At 40.8% G+C, this 21,353-nt stretch overlaps 1 protein-coding gene across 3 annotated transcripts in view; it reads left to right on the top strand.

Annotated features, from left to right (window-relative positions):
• Positions 1-13,829, top strand: part of LOC115421560 (uncharacterized) — a 34,077-nt gene extending 20,248 nt beyond the window's left edge. For 2 of the 3 annotated variants that reach the window (XM_030137494.1, XM_030137492.1), the window contains 2 exons: positions 10,361-10,691; positions 13,358-13,829. In XM_030137494.1, the coding sequence (XP_029993354.1) occupies positions 10,361-10,593 (233 nt within the window). In that variant the 3' untranslated portion in view covers positions 10,594-10,691; positions 13,358-13,829. Of the gene's footprint in view, positions 1-7,202; positions 7,535-10,360; positions 10,692-13,357 lie in introns of those variants that run through there. The other variant, XM_030137493.1, reaches the window with a different exon arrangement.
• The last annotated feature ends 7,524 nt before the right edge of the window (positions 13,830-21,353 follow it).

Genomic DNA, 21,353 nt, shown 5'->3' with positions numbered 1-21,353 from the left:
TCCTCAAGGTCACCAATGACCTTCTTTGAGCCGATGACAGAAGAGAGAGCGCTATTTTAATTCTTTTAAATCTCAGTGCCGCCTTTGACACTGTGGATCATATTTTAATTGAACGTCTTAGAACCTGGGTTGGCATCAGAGATAATGCACTTAGCTGGTTTTATTCTTACCTTTTAGATCGAACCTTCACGGTCACCGTAGGCAACCATACATCCTCCAAATCCCAGATTGCCTGTGGTGTACCGCAGGGTTCAGTTTTAGGTCCGATTTTATTTTTACCGCCTTCAAGGAGGTTATGTTTTTGCCAGGGTTTGTTTGTTTGTCTGTCTGTCTGTTTGTTTGTCTGTCCGTTAGTGTGCATCATAACTCAAAAGTTATGGACAGATTTGGATGAAATTTCAGGGTTTGTTGGAAATGGGATAAGGAAGAAATGATTAACTTTTGGTGGTGATCGGGGATGGGGGGGCCCACGGGGGGGGGGGCCACTGATCAGCCTTGGCGGAGGTCTGCGCTCTCCGAGTGCTTCTAGTCTATTTATATTCTCCCACTCGGTGAGATTTTTAAACGCCACAATGTCTCTTTCTATTGCTACGCGGACGACACACATATATACCTGCCCCTGAGACCGGATGACCCGAAAAGCCTAGCTGCTGTGTCTGACTGCCTCAATGACGTAAACCGTTGAATGGCCCAGAACTTCCTTCAATTAAACAACTCCATATCAGAAGTTATAGTGTTCAGTCCACCAAATTCCACCACTGCCATAAAAAATAGCTGTGGTCCTCTCTCCTCAAACATCACACCCACTGCAAGAAATCTTGGGGTAATATTTGATTCAGACCTCTCCTTCCAAGCACACATAAATAAAGTAATCCAGTCCTGTTTTTTCCAGCTACGAAACATTTCAAAAATCAAACCAATTGTCCAACACCAAGGTTTTTTTTTGTTTGTTTGTTTTTGTTTGTGTTTTTTTTTTTTTTTGCTCACTGTGTGTGTGTGAGTGACAGAGACAGAGTGGAGCTGAATGACAGAGTCAGACAGGTGTTGAACTAGCATCCAGGTAAAGACTGGAGAGTTTCTCACCATGAAAAGGCCTTCCAAGGCCTTAACTGCACAGTTTAGAAGAGGAGAAAAGAGGAGGATGAAAACTAATCCAATTACAGAGGGATGGAACCTTTTATAATGTTAAAAAACATTTGATGTTACAAGCTACAGTTAGCTGAACTGAAATGAAGCAAAGTTGGCTAATAATGGAACTGCAGATGATTAAGATATGAGATATCTGCTAAGGTGTGTGGGTTACTGCTGCTGAACTGGGTTATATATGTTTATAAGTGGTTTATATATGTTTCTATTTGGTTTACTGTTGGTTAGCTGGTTTATATATGATTCTATCTGGTTTACTGCTGGCTGCTTTGTGCATCTCCTCTCACGCTTTACACATCTTCACATTGTTTTCATGTAAGTGACGTTGTATGTGGATCCCCCCCCACCCCCAACCTGCTCTGCTATAGGGAATTTATACATCGTACTGTACATGTGTTCGTGTCTCTGCTCAGTCAATGAGCCGCCCTAACCCGACTAGGGATGTAACGATATGAAAATTTCATATCACGGTTATTGTGACCAAAATTATCACGGTTATCATTATTATCGCAGTATTGTAGAAATTGTGCTCAAAACGTTCAAAAAGTACTGATACACACACCGAAATAATATAACCAAGTTGTATTTTGAAAAAAACTAATAAAGTAACATGCACAATGTACTTTCTGTTGCAGAAACATTCAAGTAATAACATGTAAACAACAAACATACAAATGTGATTTAAGTTGGCACCTTATGGACACAAGAGATATCTGCACCAGGGGTGGAACTGAGAGGATCTGATCAATATCAATACCGTTATCAGTTCTGCTTATCAATCCAATTCCTTATCAATTCTCCTATTGATTCCTGAGGTGTTTTTGAATGTGAAAAAAAGTAGTTGGACAGGTCAGAATGGAGTTTGTTTGAACATTTTCCAGATCAAATCATTCCCAGTGTCACACATACACACTAGGGCTGTGCAATTAATCGAAATTCGATTACAATTTTGATTATTACACGCAACGATTACAAAAATTATGTAATCGAGAAAAAACGATTATTAATTTTGAGTTGTTTTAATTCACGCGCACGCAAGCTACCATGAGCTGCTCTGCCCCGCCCCCCTCTAAGCTACTGCTGCCTGCTAGCCGGCAGGTCCACCCCAAGAGGAAAGTTGGACCTAGCGACCTGGAAAAACGGCAAGAGAATCACAGCAGAAGTGCTTGGTAAACAAAAAAGGCAAGTCAAATTCAATTGTATGGAATCACTTTGGGTTTGATGAAGAAGACGAAGAGCAAAAACACATCACGTGCAAAAAGTGTTTCGTAGTTGTGTCTGCACCGACCGCTAACACAACAAACCTTTAAACCATCTAAAGTTTAACCACCGCCACCTTTATCGTAATCTTATGAAAAACTAAAACACATAAAAACAACTTCGCCTGCAATGCAATCTTCAGTCTCCGAATCTCTTTACGCTGCAACTCCCGTATTAACCTAACCCTAACCCGTATAACCCTAACGTGCATATTCTACATGGCTGATGTATACAGAAGGCCTGAACTGAAACCTCACGGCACGCCACTGAATTTACTGTTTCATACTACATTGAACATACTTGAATTTATAATTTGCACTTTATGTGAGTTTTTTTTTTTTTTATTGCTACAGTTCTATGGCAAGTCTATAGCAGTTTAATTACAGTGCACTATTTATTTACAAAAGGAAACATACTTGAATTTACAGTACACTTATTTGCATTCAAAGATTTTTTTGTTTCGTACAAAAGTGAACATACTTTGTTTTAGTGGTTAAAAGCTTATTTATGTTTAAAGAGTATATTTTTACATTGTTTTGCAAGAAAAAAATAAACAACTTTAAGGTTAACAAATAATCGTTTTTAATAATCGTGATTTCAATTATTGCTAAAATAATCGTGATTATTTTTTTTTCCTATAATCGAGCAGCCCTCACACTATTGTGTACACAAGCAGAAAGGGAAACTCAATCAGATTTTCCTGAACTATTTAATGAGCAAATGTAAATATTCTGAAAGAATGAGGATTTAAAACATGTTAGGCTGATCTGATCCAGACTGGTCAGTGGTTCAGTCCTGGTCAGTGTCATATGGTCCAGTTCCTCTGGAGGTCAGTCAGTGGATTTCCTGTTGAAGTTCCTTCAGTTCATAAAGCCTCCTCTCCTTTGGTTTTCACACACATCATGTGTCTGTACAGTTGAAGTTCACTCATTTGGGCTCATTTGAACTGACAGGAGTTTGTCCTCAGTATCTATATTCAGACGGTTTCAATGTTGGGGCTGGGAAGGGGTTAACACTAGCGAGGACCAGGTCTGTGCGCTGGCTTGCGAGGATGGACCGAGTCCGTGCGCGTGCTTGTTCGGATCGACCCGCAGTCAGACGGACCGGGTCCGTGCAGGTGCCTTCCACCATGTTTTCAGAGACCAAACATTCCAAACTGCGCACACACGCCTGGAGTGCCGCTGCTTCTTCAGGAAGTGAACAGTACCGTGAGTTTTCTAGGTGCGGTAATCGAACACGGTTATCATAATAATTAGAATCTAAACGCTAATACTAACCGTCGGAAATTTTACCGCAGTTTATCATTATACCGGTTATCGTTACATCCCTAAACCCGACCCCCAAATAAAGTGTCCAGGGTAACCCACTGATCCGCGCCTCACTAATTTCTCTGAATAGAATGGCGAGGAAGATAAAATGTATGAAATAACTAAAACTAATACTAAAACTAAACTAAACTAAAACTAAGCATTCAGAAAAAAACGTTAACTAAGAAAAACTAGCAAACATGCTCTAAAAACTAATTAAAACTAACTGAATTAGAGAAAAAAATTCAAAACTAAATAAAACTAAACGATAATTAAAATCCAAAACTATTATAACCTTGTCCCACACTCCGACCTGGAAACATATTCATATTCACCAGACTCGATTACTGTAACTCACTTCTGCCCGGCATCAGCTGAAAATCATTGTCCCGCCTCCAACTGGTCCAGAACGCAGCAGCTAGCTTCTGACTGGTTTGAACAGACGACATCACATCAGCCCTATCTTGGCATCCCTCCATTGGCTCCTGTGTGTTTTAGAATTGATTTTAAGATTTTACTGATTAAAGCCCAAATGGGTCTGGCCCCTAGCTATATAGATGAGATGTTAGTTGACTACGAGTCAGTACACAGCCTTAGATCCTCGGGGGGGGGGGGGGGGGGGGGGGCAGAGGGGCTCCTGGCTGTTCCGAAGTCGATGCTTAAATCTAAGGGTGACCGCACCTTTTCCATCAGGGCCCCTCAACTTTGGAACAGCCTGCCCCAGGAGATAAGGCTGAGGAATCAGTGACATCTTTAAAATCACTTCTTAAAACACATTTTTATAGACTTGCTTTTTATGTGATGTCTGTTCCTTTTTAACTTTTTAATTTTTAATTTTAATTTTTTAAGTTTGATTTTTATCCTGTTTGATTATTGACTTGTTTCACACATCTCTCTTATTGTGTTGCTTCTGTTTTAGTGTTTTTACTTGCTTCTTGTATCCCGCTGTTGTGCCCTCTGTCAAAGTACTTTGTAAACTTTGTTTTTAAAGGTGCTATACAAATAGTTATTATTACACAAAGTCTCTGTCATGCCCCGGCCTAGGGGTTCACCAGGGCGAACATAATGTGCTCAATTTGTCCCCTCCCAGCTCCCAAGCACACACGTCAGTCACAAACTAAAATTCACAATATTTATTTTCAATATTTTGCTCAACACTAAGGAAGGGTTAGGGGATGGAGCAGCTAAAACAACAACAAAATATCTTCTTTTACATTCAAACTAACTTACCATAATCCAAAATAAATGCAAGAAATAAATACAGAAAACTTACCTAACTACCTACCCAAAAACAGGAGAAGAAACGGGAAAACAAAAGAGCCGACCTCCCCTACCTGAAAAAGGTTCAATTTACAACCAAAAACTATATACAACTATTTACAACTACAAGCAATCGAATTTTACACAAGCACACGAAGACTGACGGTCACACACGAACACAGGGTTGGAAGCTGGCAGGAGGCAAGAGAGCACGGACGGAAACTCCTGAGCCATTTTTAAAGGGGCCGGGCAATCACCCTCCACCAATCAGCACCTGCAACACAAACAGACACAAAAGGGCGCAGCACACCTACAGGACGGGGGGAGAACACACACACTAAACAGAAAACACATACATATAAATAAACAAATTATGACCCCAGGGTCATAACAGTCTCACATTAACACTATAGATCAGGGATAGCATCAGCTATGGGTTTGTTTCTGCAGTACTTTGACAGCAACAGAAATATTCCTTCATTTTCCAAACTGTTGAATCCTCTGGAGGGTTGCAGGGATGCCAGGGCCTATCCTGACTACCAACAAGGAAATGCATGGTTTACTCGGAATATTTGTCTAGGTCAGAGGTCTCAAACTCATTTTAGTTCAGGGGCCACATTTCGCTAAATTTGATTTGAAGTGGGCCGGACCAGTAAAATAATAACACAATAATATATTAATAATGTCAACTTCAAACTTTCCTCGATGTGTTAGTGTGAAAAAAGTGAGATTACATTATGAAAATGTTTACATCTACAAACTACCCTTCAAAACCATGTGAATAACCTGAACAAACTGAATAAATATGTGCAATTTTAACAATATTATGCTTCAGTTTATTATTTACAGACAGAATATTATTAAAATTGTACTCACTTCTCTTAAGACATTTCAGGTTGTTCATATTTGTTCAGGTTATTCAGTTTTTTGCAAAATTATACTTTGTTTTAGTGTAAATACATGAAAATATTACATTTATGTAGAGAAAAAATTGGAGTATGAGTATTTATAGGTTATTGCCGTCATATTTCAGTGATCCGACCCACTTTAGATCATATTGGTCTGAACGTGGAACGTGAACTAAAGGATTGTTAATATCTTAGTGGAATTTTGCATTCACACATTCATCCAAAGGGCCCAGATTTGGCCCCAGGCCGCATGTTTGACACCTGTGGTCTAGGTCATCGCTAACATGTGGAGACCGACAATCATTCACTCTCACATTGTTTTGATTTAGACTCACCAATTAACCCATAAAAATACATGTCTGTGGACGGTGGGAGGAAGCCAGAGTACCTGGTCTGAGAAAGGCCACCACCAGCAGGTTTATGCTTTTATAAAGTCTGATATAAGACTGTGTGCTGTGAAAAATGAGGTGGAATTCCAACCCAATACCCATTAGTGACTGTTTTCAAAAATAATGTTTTCTCTCATGTTGTACATTAAATGATGTTTAAAGTGTGGTTAAAAACTGATGCATTAAAGGTGAAGTTTGTGATATTTACTCCCACCTAGTGGTGAACTTCTAGACTAAGAGAACCAACTGAATTCTGCTCAGCCTCTCTTAGGGGGACACAAAAAACCTCCAAGTCCTTCCCAAGTGTCAGTCTGTCTTGTCATTCCCTCTGGTCTTTTCTGTTCAGATTGTTGAAACCACTTCTTCAACACGTTTGTATAAACTGGCTTTGATGGAATGCCACACTTTTATTAATTCTGGTTTTACTCTGTGGTTTGTTGGTTGAAGTTTCCTTGTGTGACATTGTCTTTACTGATGTTTAATATCCTGAGAGTTACTTTCAAATCAAACTGGATCATAAAAAGGAGTATGGTTATTGGCTGAACCCTCATTGAGTCACTCCTATTATTTATTATTTCCCCAAAATCCACAAACATCTGAGGAAACCACCTGTGAATACAGCATGGAGCAAATCCAATCAATTATCCGCATTGAACCACATATAAAAATGAAACTGGAGTTATTCACACATGTGTTGAAAAGACATTTTAGTAGCAGTCATCCCAAACATATGACAGATAACATACCAGCAGGGCAGTTTCTGAGACTGAAATGGAACTGCTGTGATCCTGATGACATTCGTAAACACACAAAAACCTTCAGACACACACAGAAGTACCTGGTTCTGCTGCTGATTGGATCATCACTTAGAACTGTATCCATGGCAGATGTTTTCCTCTGCTGTTGTCTGATGGTATGGGTGTTGTTCTCAGTCCAACAGGTGGAGGTGGATTCAGGGAGGAGTCTGTCCTGCTGCCCTGGAAAACCACATTTCATATAGAGGACGTCAGTCAGGTCACAGTGGAGTGGACAGCCTATAAAAACAGGACAGTCCATGTGTATGAGGACGGCTCTGACAGAACTAATGAACAGGACGATGAATACAGAAACAGAACAGAGATGAATGAAGACCCACTGAGAACTGGAGACCTCAGTCTGACCCTGAAACACCCCAGAGACTGGGGCACTGTCGTCTACACATGCACCGTCTACAACAGAGACAAGGAGATCCTGAAGAGGAAACAAGTGTATCTGAAGGTCAAAGGTCAGTCCTGTAGACACAGGTCATTCCTAGTTCTAGAATACTGAGCCCTTCTTAGAGTCAGTATTCTAGACGTGGCTCAGTCCTCTACATACAGGTCAGTGTGCTGAAGGGAAACCAAAAACACTGCAGCATTCATTAGGATTAAAATGCCATAAATTGCTCTTTCAAACTCTGAAAATGTACTTATTAATTTTCCTGACATTCCAAAGTAAAATATAATTTGTAAAATATTTACATTAAGTCTCACATTAACACTATATAGATCAGGATGATAGCATCAACTGATGGGTTTGTTTCTGCAGTACTTTGACACAACCACAGAAATATTCCTTCATTTTCCAAACTGTTGAATCCTCTGGAGGGTTGCAGGGATGCCAGGGCCTATCCTGACTACCAACAAGGAAATGCATGGTTTACTCGGAATATTTGTCTAGGTCACCGCTAACATGTAGAGACCGACAACCATTCACTCTCACATTCTTTTGATTTAGACCAGGGGTCTCCAACCTTTTCTCTTCTGTGAGCTACATTTACATAATGAAGTTGCCGGAGGGCTACTCTAATTTGGAAACATTTATTTACACAGCTAATTTCATACATACGCATATTTTGAATAATACATTTATAACATTGTGTTCTTCATTTATTATTTTATTTATTAATATTTCTTTGTTTTAACATTCACCATACTTAAAAAGTCTTAATATGAAAGTATTATTTTACTTTTATTAGGAAAATCAAAACTAGAAAAAAACAACTACAAGCATTTGCGTGCTGTATGCCTAAATATTTGCATACTACGTCAAATATGAAGTGGGACAATCCTGCATATTTTATAGAATTATTAAAAACAAATACTACACACCTGTATGTGCATTTTTAATACTTTGAAATTGTGAAGCGGAACGTTGTCACTCACACAATAAAACTTCACCAGCATGTGCTGCTGTATTTCTGAAGGATTTGACCTTTTCTAAATTCACATATGCTGTCAAAACATATCAGTTAAAAACAGAACAACTTTGTGCACATAAATCCACCATCCTCCTGTCACTTCTACAGTCATCACATTGGAGTCAAACACAGAGGCACCTGTTCAGGTCCGACTGCAGCTGTATGAGCGCATGCGCACATAGAACACATATGTTTGTGCTTGTGCAGAATGTGAACCACTTCACTGATGCCTCTGTTGAAGCTGGTCTTGGTCAGTTTAGTGAACATGGACTGTTGTTTTTGGGGTTTAGTTTTCAGCTCTTTTTCCTTCTCTGTACGGAGGCTGATTCCCACTGGAGAATCTCCAGAAAAGTTGCTGTGAACTTTGGTGAAATTCCACTCCACATTGCATCTTTTACCAACTGCCAGGCTCCGCCCACAGATCAGACACACACACTTGTCTTTCACATTAGTCAAACAGAAGTCCGTGTCTCATTGTTGGTGAAAATAACTCCTGACTAAACTTGTCCCACATTGTTGCGGGGCTAAACCCACTACCTGCCTGGCATCTGACTCACCCTGCTCCTCCTGGACCCCGCCCCTCTCCAGTGACGGACAGCAAACCAGCACTAACGTTTGATTGACAGCTACTTGACCATTTCATCTCGGGAGGGGGGCAGGACACTTGTAATTTTGATAGGATGGAAATTTAGACCTGTTCAGCCAAATGACGATTCAACTTTGTGTTTTTATATTATTGACCCTTGGCAGCTACCGGTAGATCACGAACAATGTGTTGGAGACATCTGGACTCGTTCTATTTTTAGAACAGGCCTGCAGGCGCCTCACATGGTCCTTGCGGGCAACCTGGTGCCCGCGGGCACCGTGTTGGTGACCCCTGATTTAGACTCACCAATTAACCCATAAAAATACATGTCTGTGGACGGTGGGAGGAAGCCAGAGTACCTGGTCTGAGAAAGGCCACCACCAGCAGGTTTATGCTTTTATAAAGTCTGATATAAGACTGTGTGCTGTGAAAAATGAGGTGGAATTCCAACCCAATACCCGTTAGTGACTGTTTTCAAAAATAATGTTTTCTCTCATGTTGTACATTAAATGATGTTTAAAGTGTGGTTAAAAACTGATGCATTAAAGGTGAAGTTTGTGATATCTACTCCCACCTAGTGGTGAACTTCTAGACTAAGGGAACCAACTGAATTCTGCTCAGCCTCTCTTAGGGGGACACATAAAACCTCCAAGTCCTTCACAAGTGTCAGTCTGTCTTGTCATTCCCTCTGGTCTTTTCTGGTCAGATTGTTGAAACCACTTCTTCAACACGTTTGTATAAACTGGCTTTGATGGAATGCTACACTTTTATTAATTCTGGTTTTACTCATTTTACTCTCGTTTTCCTTGTGCGACATTGTCTTTACTGATGTTTAATATCCTGAGAGTTACTTTCAAATCAAACTGGATCATAAAAAGGAGTATGGTTATTGGCTGAACCCTCATTGAGTCACTCCTATTATTTATTATTTCCCCAAAATCCACAAACATCTGAGGAAACCACCTGTGAATACAGCATGGAGCAAATCCAATCAATTATCCGCATTGAACCACATATAAAAATGAAACTGGAGTTATTCACACACGTGTTGAAAAGACATTTTAGTAGCAGTCATCCCAAACATATGACAGATAACATACCAGCAGGGCAGTTTCTGAGACTGAAATGGAACTGCTGTGATCCTGATGACATTCATAAACACACAAAAACCTTCAGACACACACAGAAGTACTTGGTTCTGCTGCTGATTGGATCATCACTTAGAACTGTATCCATGGCAGATGTTTTCCTCTGCTGTTGTCTGATGGTATGGTTGTTGTTCTCAGTCCAACAGGTGGAGGTGGATTCAGGGGAGGAGTCTGTCCTGCTGCCCTGGAAAACCACATTTCATATAGAGGACGTCAGTCAGGTCACAGTGGAGTGGACGGACAATCACAAAAGGAAGGTCCATGTGTATGAGGACGGCTCTGACAGAACTAATGAACAGGACAAGAAATACAGAAACAGAACAGAGATGAATGAAGACCCACTGAGAACTGGAGACCTCAGTCTGACCTGAACACCCAACAGACTGGGGCACTGTTGTCTACATATGCACCGTCTACAACAGAGACAAGGAGATCCTGAAGAGGAAGGGACTGGTGGTGAAGGTCAAAGGTCAGTCCTGTAGACACAGGTCATTCCTAGTTCTAGAACACTGAGCCCTTCTTTCCCCCTTCCCTGTCGAACCTCCACAATCACAAACTGCACAATGTGGAGTTACTCATGGTGCAGATTTTAATGATATATATTTAGTATTTTTAATCAGGCTGGATAATCCATCCATCCCTGCTTTTCCATCGGAACACCAAGGTGTTTCCTGTCCAGCTTTGACATGTTGCATTTCCTACATATTCCAGGGGGTTTCCTCCTCGTTGGACCTGCACAAAACACCTTGTGCCACATGTACTTAATGACACTGTTGTGTCAAAGTGTTTGTTCTGGACAAAGTGTGACGTGTACAGAGGTCTAATAATAAAAACCCCAGGTTCAGATCCAGACCATTCCTCCCAGTCACACTCCTCCTGGTCTCACTGTCATTGCCCATGTGAATGTTGAAGTTTCTCAGTCGAACAGTGGAGTCCCTGAGGGGAGCGCCTTCCAGCACACCACCACCAGACTCCAAGAAGGCCAGCAGGGTCCACCTGGGACAGACAGCAGTCACAACCTGTTCCTGAACTGAAGCTCAGCCCTCTCATTCAATGGGGTGAACTCCAACATAAGCCACTGAGCCAGAGGGCAGAGCAGGTGGAGGAACCCCACACCTGCTCCACACCTCTCACCCTGAACAACTACTGATTTAAATAAATAAATAAAAAACGAGTACCTCCTCAGGCTGTGCAATTAATTGAAATTCAATTACGATTTCGATTATTGCACTTCAACGATTACAAAAATTATGTAATCGAGAAAAAACGATTATTAATTTTGAGTTGTTTTAACTCACGCGCACGCAAGCTACCATGAGCTGCTCCGCCCCGCCCCCCTCTAAGCTACAGCTGCCAGCTAGCCGGCAGGTCCACCCCACGAGGAAAGTTGTACCTAGGGGTCTTGAAAAATGGCCGGAGAATCACAGCAGAAGCGCTTGGTAAACAAAAAAAGCAAGTCAAATTCAGTTGTATGGAATCACTTTGGGTTTGATGAAGAAGACGAAGAGCAAAAACACATCACGTGCTAAAAGTGCTTCGTAGTTGTGTCCGCACCGACCGCTAACACAACAAACCTTTTTAACCATCTAAAGTTTAACCACCGCCACCTTTATGATAATCTGATGAAAAACCAAAACAAAAAAAGCCCAACTCCATCTACAACTTCATCCGCAATGCAATCTCCGAATCTCTTTATCCTGCAACTCCCTACTCAACATCAGAGAGACACCAAAAGATAACAGAATCCATAGTCCATTACCTGGTTACAGGTATGTGCTCCATTAACACCAGTGACAACTCAGGCTTCAGACAAATGGTGAATACACCGGACAAACGCTAGGTTTTGCCTTCAAGACATCATTTTACACCAGCTGCTACTACACTGAACATACTTGAATTTATAATCTGCACTTTACGCAAGTTTTTTTTTTTTTTTTAAATTGCTACAGTTCTATGGCAAGTGTAACATGTACACCCGGAACCCAAATGCAGGCTGACACAGGTAAGAGTTTGAAAAGCCTTTACTGAAACTTTGCTGTAGCAACAGGTGTTCAATATTACAGCACACAGTCTCAAACAAAGTCTCTGAAAGCCGACAGGGGGAAGGCAAAGGGGGACGTCGGGGACGGGCAGAAAATCCAGAAACAGGAGAGACAGTAGAATCCAGAGGAGCAGTGACTGAAGACGTGGTCAGAGACGGAAACAGGTCGATACCAGGTGGCGGACGGAGAGACATGGTCTAGGACGAAGGGCAGGTCGAGTACCAGGGAACGGACGAAGAGGCAGAACCAGGCAGACGGGTCAGACAGGGGATCAGGCGACGGGTCGGCAGAGCAGGTCAGGGACGAACAGGGTCAAGCACGGATACTCAGACAGGAACAACGCTGGAATGTTTCACACAGGGTAGAAGACTATCTGGCAGAGAAACACAGATCAGAACAGTGAATATATACCCCCTCACCTAATGAGCTGCAGCTTGCGCTCACAGGTGAGGGGAATGAGGCTGATGAGGAGGTGTGTCAGAATGAAAGGGCCAGAGAGAGAAAAAAAGAGCAGAGAAACAGATAGAGATATGATAGCAAGTCTGTAGCAGTTTAATTCCAGTGCACTATTTGTTTACAAAAGGAAACATACTTGAATTTACAGTATACTGAACTGCATTCAGAGGTTTTTTTGGTTTCGTACCAAAGTGAACATACTTTTTTTTAGTGTTTAAAAGCTTTATTTATGTTTAAAGAGTATATTTTACATTGTTTTGCAAGAAAAAAAAAAAACAACAACCTTAAGGTTAACAAATAATCGTGATTATTGTTTTTTTTCTATAATCGAGCAGCCCTAGTGCCACCAGTCTTGAGGAGATCGGTTCCAGAGCCCCAGTCTAGTCTGTACCTCTCAACCATCTGCCACAACTCAGCCTCCTTCCCCACCAGGACAGTGGCATTGTGTGTCCTACAGCCAATTTAGACAACCATGGATTTCTGAGTGTAGTCATCTAATCAGCCTTCTCTGCTGTTCTTGGTCAAATTACTTAAGTTGAGCAATTATTCAATCTTTTCCTTTTAAAGAGGCTGATTTTCCTTCATATAGAAGATTTGATGATAAAAAATGGTCCCATGTTGTCATGTTTCCTCCCAGATCAAGAGGAGGAGGAGAAGAAGAGGAGAATGTGGGGCCTGCCGCACCATCTGCACGACCCCTGACCTGCCGCAGGACGCCACAGTAGAGTGGGAACTGTTGCATCAGCCATTTGGTTCTGAAAATAACCAGTGTGTGTTTAGTAATGATACTGAGACTTCTGATCATTTATCTTTTTGCTGTAAATTTTCTGAAACTGTGGTTTGATCTGCATGGCTGGCTTCGTACAGAAATTCACCTGGAACCCTTCTCTTGTGAAAACCTCATATTCGGACCGATCCCGGACAATTAGGAGAAGAACATTCTGATGAACAACATTCTCATTCTTGCTCAGTTCCATGTACACAAATGTAGGTATTTAAAAACAAAACCCAGATTTTCATATTGAGTTTCTTTATTTCTTAAAATCCCTGAATCTCCTAAAAAAAGAAAAATGGCTGCAACCTTTTTAACATTATTGAAAAATAATGACTGAAAAAAAGCCTTACTGTTCAGTATAAGGTTGATATCGATGCTCAGTCTGGAAAATAAGTGTTTTCTGTAATTCTTCAGAATGTATGTCCAGATTTTGTTCAATGAAGTTGAAGGATTAAAAAAAAAAACTTTTTCAGTTATGAAATTGTTTTTTTGTTTGTTTTGTTTTTATCCCTCCTATGCCCTTTGCTCCTCTTCCTGTTTTGGTTGTAAAAGAATTTATGCCATGAATGTTTTTCTTCTTGTTTTTTAATCCTTCAACTTTATTAATAGAGAGTGGGTTTAAGTCCAGAGGAATATTAGTGTCAGATCGACCAGATCTACTTCAAACACTGTCTGCACATGACAGTACATTCACTGTACAGGTTCTATCAGTGGAACATTTATAAATCTGTTGGGTAAATGTACAGAAACCAATATATATGTGGAAGAACACACCATCATATACAGTCAAAACATCAGCAAACCAGTTTTGGTCATTTGTTTTCCAATTAATCTGATACGTAACATTTAGCACATGTAATCTCTGAGGCAGATGATTTGTTAAAAAAAAAAAAAAAAGTAGACCAGTGTATATGTTCAGTGTCTTTCTGCTCTCCTCTCTCTCTTTGTGATTTAACCAAAAGGCAAATAACAAACAATGTGTTTGTCATGTCTGCTTCCAGACTGGATTTGTCTCTTTTATGTTGTCTGTCATTTCCTGTTTTATTTCGTTAAGTTTCCCTCATGTGTCATGTCTGGTGTCTTTACTTCCCTTCCCTGATTGTTCCACCTGTGCTGATCACCTGACTCCTCCCTCATTATCTCCACCTGTGTCCAGTTGTCTTCCTCCCTCTTGTGTATTTAAACCCTGTGTCTTTGCCAGTTTGTGTTCTACACTTGTGTGCTCACTTACCAGTGTTTTTAGATCCTGTTAGTCTGTTTGCCCGTTTTGACCCCGACCACCGATTCTCCCTGTTCTTCGTCTGCCTGCTGGTTTGGTTCTGACCTGGTTCGTTCATCCGACTCCTGGTTCTGCCTGTTCCCTGAATAGCTCAGCCTCCAACGTGTTACCCTGTGTTCTGACCGTCGCCTGGACTCTGACCGGGAGTAGCCTTGTCCACATGTCCCGTTGCCTCCTTATCTGCCCTCCTGTGTGTGACCTGGCTTGTGTTCTGACTGTCCTTTGCTCTGTCCTAGTCGGGGTGCTGTCGGGAGTCCTCCGGCTCGGCCGTGCTGACTGCCCGCATTCCCCGCTCACAGCCCGGACGACGAGTCCCGATTCACACGCCTTCACAGACGTGTTAACCATTCTGTTCTGTTTTTCCTACTGTACTTGTGTTTAATAAACACTCTCAACTGGTCATCTGTGTTCTGGTCTTGCATTTGGGTTCAGCCCTTGTACTAGTGCCATTACAGTGTTTTCTATCTAATAAGAAATATAAACTGGTACATTTATCCAACTTACAACATTGTAATAGAATATTTGGTTGCTGTGGAAAATTAGGTTACACAAGTTGATGTTAGAATCTTACCTGAATCTGGCTCTTTTTTTATTTGTAGAAAAAACAATCGTATGTTTATGATGAGGCTGGCTGTCTGCACACACACACACATTATTTATTTATTTATTTATTTATTTATTTATTTATTTATTTATTAGTGCTGTCAAATGATTCCAATCAGCTGTGGATTAATTTTGATCATTCATTTTCTGAACCTGCTTTATCCTCACTAGGGTCATGGGGGTCTCTTGGAGTCTATCCCAGCTACATAGGGGCGAAGGCGAGGTTCACCCTGGACATGTCACCAGTTCATCTCAGGACTGAACATACAGAGACAATCACTCTCACATTCACACCTATGGGCAATTTAGATTAACCAATTAACCTATTAGTGCATGTGTTTGGATGGTGGGAGGAGCCAGAGTACCCGGACAGACACGAGGAGAACATGTAAACTCCACACAGAAAGGTCCCACCCCCATGGACTGGTGTTGGAATCAAACCCAGGACCTTCTGTCTGTGAGGCACCAGTGCTAACCACTGCACCACCGTGTCGCCCAATTTTAAAAGACCAGTAATCCTCAACTACAATTCAAATCCCATCCTGTCCTACAGAAACTCTATTTCTCAAGTTTATACACATAAATCTATACGAATTTTGTGAACCCAATATTTAAAGTTTCCTTTAAACCCAAAACCCAAAGAAATTCATTTTAAAATTCTGAGTGGAGTCTATCCCTCCAATGATACGATAAAACAATGATTTGGTTTTGAGACAAATAACTGTGTTTTCTGTAATGAGACTGAAACACAATTCATTTATTTTTCCATCGTATGTATGTGGAAGCGTTTTCACTGGACATTTATGACTGGCTTCACATGAACATTTGCCTTTTTGAGGAATTTTCCATGATGGACATTACTTATGGACATGTACTGGACAATGTCAAAGACAGCTTTTTACTAAATAATATCATTCTGGGACAATTGTACAAACACAAATGTAAACATTTGAAGATGAAACCCACATTTTCCAGTTTCCATCATGAGTTTCTGCTCTATACGAAAACTCTGAATCACATGAAGAGTAAACCTGCACTGAAGCTTCTATCAATTAATGAAGAATATAATTTGTAGAATAAGCCCCAACCCCCCACCTCATTTTATTTAATTATCATTAGTGAAATAAATCGATTTCGTATCAATCCGACATTGACAAAGACGAAAACGAAGGGGATTTTATCCATAATTTTTATGTTTTAGTTTTATAAGCACACAATACAGTCTCAGTTTTGTTTTTTTTTCTCTTTTAATTATAGTTTCTATTTGTTTCAGTTAACGAAAATGTTTTTTCAATTCTAGTTTTCGTCATTTCGTTAGTTTTCGTTCATGATAATAACCTTGGTTCAGAGAAGGCTGTGTGGTCATTCAAGTGTTTGGTTCATTCATCCCAAATAATGATTACATCATCATTACACAGAAGTCCAACTAAAATATTTAATAAAAGGAAAAAAATAAATAATATGCAGACACTCTCACCCATACTCTAAAACACATTTCAGATTAACCCAAAGAATAAATCTAAATGATATGAAGGGTTAAATGTTGGTTAAGAGTTTATTTAAAGTGTTCAGCTTTAGTTAAAAACTGTACTAAAAGGCCATAACAGGATAAGAGATCCTTCCTACTTTGCAAATGATCATGGTGTGTGAACTCAGAAAGATTGTTTTGTTTTGTTTTGTTTTTTTGCTAAGTGTTTTATTCCAGTGTTTATAAGGAAAACCTTAAAGATAATGGTTTGTCATTTGGGGATCTGGATGGTCGATTTGGAATGATTATTCACAGAAGCAGACAAGTTATTTGTCTTCACAGGTTTTTATTTAGAAATAGAACTTTTTCCACTGTGGCGGGCTTCAGTCTGCTCCTCTTCTGGCTCCCCAGCTTTGGAAAAAATCCTTTCGCAGGGAACAGATGATGCTGGGATGCACAGGTGTTGTGCTGAATTCTACTCCCTGCCGAAAACTGCTCCCCCTTCTTAAATCAGCCATGAAGAGGACAATGTGCACCGAATTCACCCTGTCACAGCTTTTTCTCCTTTCTGACTGTAGGGTATGAAATTAATTGTGAATTATTCAACCTCTTAACACCATCATAGCTCTGTAGCAATTAAGTAATGAATAATATTGTAAGATATTGCAGTTCTGTTTTTGTTGTTGTTGTTGTTGTTGTTGTTTTTTAATCTGGTTAATATTAAAGAATGTGTACGGTATATGAAACTTTCTAAAGTTAAATCTTAGATACATAACACACAAAATATATAACAATAAAAGCAGATATTGCTGAAAACTACATCACCTGTGGCTGGGGATGCAGTTTTCGGCACGGAGCAGAATTCGGCAGCAGATATTGCTGAAAACTGCATCCCCCATTACAATAAGCTTGCGAAGCTACAGGAGTGAAATGACTTTAGCAGCTCACATTTGGAGCTGTTCTGGTGTGAAAGGGTGAATTTGGTGCACTTTGTCCTCTTCATGGCTGATTTAGGAGGCGGGGGGGGGGGGTTCGGCAGCTGCTGTGTGATGCAGTTTTCGGCAAGGAGTAGAATTCTGCCCAACACCACCCAGTACTTCAGGGGATCCTCTGCTCTTACTAGCATTTGCGTGCCACCTGTTGTGCCGAATTCTACTCCCTGCTGAAAACTGCTCCCCCTTCCAAAATCAGCCATGAAGAGGACATCAAATATCTATGACACAGACTGTAAGACAATGAACGACTGAATAAAACTACTGATGGTCCAGCAGTAAGCAACATGCATACCTCTGGATCTCTCTCTTTTTTTTGCCTCTGGATATATATATATATTTTTTTTTTTACCTCTGGATCTCTCTTTTTTTTTTGCCTCTGGATTTTTTTAAAAAAAAATTTTAACCTCTGGATCTCTCTTTTTTTAACATCTGGATCTCTCTCTCTCTCTCTCTCTCTCTCTCTCTCTCTCTCTCTCTCTCTCTCTCTCTCTTTTTTTTTTTTTTTTTTTTTTTTTTTTTTAATCTCTGGATCTGTCTCTTACGGAGCCCGGGATCGGACATGCAAAAAATAAAAAGTATTGCGTTATAACGCAAAAACTATAGTTTTGCGTTATAACGCAATCATATGTGCTCTCTCTTGCTTGAGGTCCGTACATAATCCGTTGTGGTCCAGTTCGGTCCGACCGTGCCAGGTCTGACACGCCCCGTCCTGTGTAGTATGACGTAACTCTTAAATTATTTGTCCGCTCGGAAAAATTCCAGCGGTTTCTGAATGAAATTCCTATTTGCCCAGCTTCACGTCTGTGTGCAGCTTCATGGAAACAGGTGGATGTGCAGAGTATGAATGATCTGCGCATGAGAAGGAGGATGTGCGCATTGGATTCAAGTCCTTTCTACTCCTGAGCCTCAGATGGTCCACCTGGACTGGTTTTCTTATTTTGATCATTAAAAGGTCAGAAAATATGCTTTGAGTAGTTTTGTTAATTTTTGCAGACCAGTTTGAACGTTCAATATAGCAGTCACTGTTTGTTTTAATACTGTAATAACAATTTAAAATGACGAAAAACACAAAACGGAAATTTTTTTTTGAAGTCTTAACAGAAAAACACTGAAATTACACATGGATACAAGAATTGAAAGTTAAATATGAACTTTGAAAGTATAAAACGTATTTAAAACAAACTGTGTGAGTATTTGCCTTTTATTGAGCAAAAAAAGGGTAAAAATCCAAAGTCTACAGGTGTTTTACACACACACACACACACACACACACACACACACACACACACACACACACACACACACACAGGGCATTTGTCCGTTCTGTGTCTGCAGAGTTCCTTCATGTTCGTGGTTCTGCAGAAACAGTTGTGTCAGTTCACAGCTCTGATCCAGGCAGTGCTCCTATGGCCCAGTCTGAACATGGAAAACAGTCTGTTCACACCAACAGTCCGTCCTCCTGTGGATGTGTTCACTGTCTGTGGTCTTTGAACTCATCATCAGGCTCTTCCTCCGTCCTTCATCTGTGTGTGGACTGTCTTCAGTCTCTGCTCTCATCACCAGAGCCTTTGTTCATCACCGAGGCTTCTCCCTCTTCATCCTTGAATGTAACTACCGGTGGACACATGGAAAACTAACACACACAGAACAATGTATTAGACAAACAAAACAAGGTCAAATTGTACTATTGAAGAAAAAAAGTCACCGAACATCAGCGCACGCGCACTTTTACGCACAGAAAGTCCAACATACTCCAAACTAACACAGATTCTACACGGTTCGTACTTTATTCCATAAAACCACCATGCAGTATAAGCGTCAATTTACACAAACAATAAGAAAAACAAGTAAAAACTCCACAGAAAAAGCAGACAGTGCTTCAGTCATGTAGAAAATCCACTAAATGGAACTGGGTGAACTTTACCTTTCTTCTTCAGATGTTGCTCCATCAGTCGCTCCTTCGGTCACAAATCTATCCGTAAACCTCCAGGGGGGTCATGGAACTGTGGATATCCGTCTTGCCTACATTTTCCAAAACTAGATCTAATCCGTTCTCCACTCCGTTATGCGCTCCGGTTCTTCGCTCCGTGAATCCGCTCTGCTGTGTGCGTCCCAGTCACAGAATGGCTTATTTTGCAGCTTCTAGAACAGGTGCCCGTGAAATTTTCGCATTGACTCAAGAATGTCCATAAAGCACAGAGTCTCAGGTTTCAGAAACTGTTGGAATTTTTCCGATCGGACAAATAATGACAGAGTTCCGGTCATGTGAACTCCACATGCACAGGGCACAGGACTGCAGGTCCAGGTGTGTCTGACCTGATGACCTGTCCGATCCACAATGCAGATCCTAATGCAAAAACTATTGCGTCATAACACAATACTTTTGCGTTTAAACGCAACACTTTTGCATTATAACGCGAAAACTATTGCGTTATAACACAATAGTTTTTTTTCTCTTCATGTCCCTTCCCGGGCTCCGTAGCCTCAGAGATTACATGTGCTAAATGTTACGTGTCAGATTAATTGGAAAACAAATGACCAAAACTGGTTTGCTGATGTTTTGACTGTATATGATGGTGTGTTCTTCCACATATATATTGGTTTCTGTACATTTACCCAACAGATTTATAAATGTTCCGCTGATAGAACCTGTACAGTGAATGTACTGTCATGTGCAGACAGTGTTTGAAGTAGATCTGGTCGATCTGACACTAATATTCCTCTGGACTTAAACCCACTCTCTATTAATGTGTTTATGTTTACGCATTTGGCAGACGCTTTTTTCCAAAGCGACTTACGGGGGGAAAACCAATTAAATCACTCAATCAATCAAATTTTATTTATATAGCGCCAGATCACAAAAAAGTTCTCTCTTGACATTTTATATATAGAGTTGGTCAAAACCAGACTCTAAGTCAATTTACAGAAACCCAACAGAATCCTCCAGGAGCAAACACTTGTGACTGGTGACAGTGGAAGGAAAAACTTCCCTTTAACAGCAGAAACCTGGAGCAGACCCAGACTCCTGGAGGATGGACGTCTGCCTTGACCAGTTGGGGTTAAAGAGAGAGAGTAGAGAAGGGGAAAAAGAGAGAGCGATAGAGATAGGGACTGGGGGAGAGGGGGAGAAGGGGGGAGTAGGGGGAGACACATGGAGACGGTTGAGGATAAGTGAGTGGTGATGATGAGGGCAGGGAAGAGGCCGGACCACCGCAGCAGGTCCAGAGATAATCGTGAAAGAATCTGTGGTTGTCCTGGGAAAAACCTTATTAGAATATTTAAAATGGAATGTTTGAAAGTGCTAGGACAGGAGGTGCTCTCGGAAGAGCTGGGTCTTCAGGAGCTTCTTGAAGATAGGCAGGGATGACTCTGTTCTTGTAGCACTTGGTAGAGCGTTCCACCAACGTGGAACGACCCATGAAAAGAGCCTGGATTGTCTTGTACAAGGTCTGGGGACCACCAACTACGTTCCCCAGACGAGCGGAGTGGTCGTGGGGCGACATAAGCTTTATT

This window comes from Sphaeramia orbicularis, chromosome 6, assembly GCF_902148855.1.
Source record: "Sphaeramia orbicularis chromosome 6, fSphaOr1.1, whole genome shotgun sequence".
Taxonomy (NCBI): domain Eukaryota; kingdom Metazoa; phylum Chordata; class Actinopteri; order Kurtiformes; family Apogonidae; genus Sphaeramia; species Sphaeramia orbicularis.
This window is presented reverse-complemented; position numbering and strand designations above follow the sequence as displayed.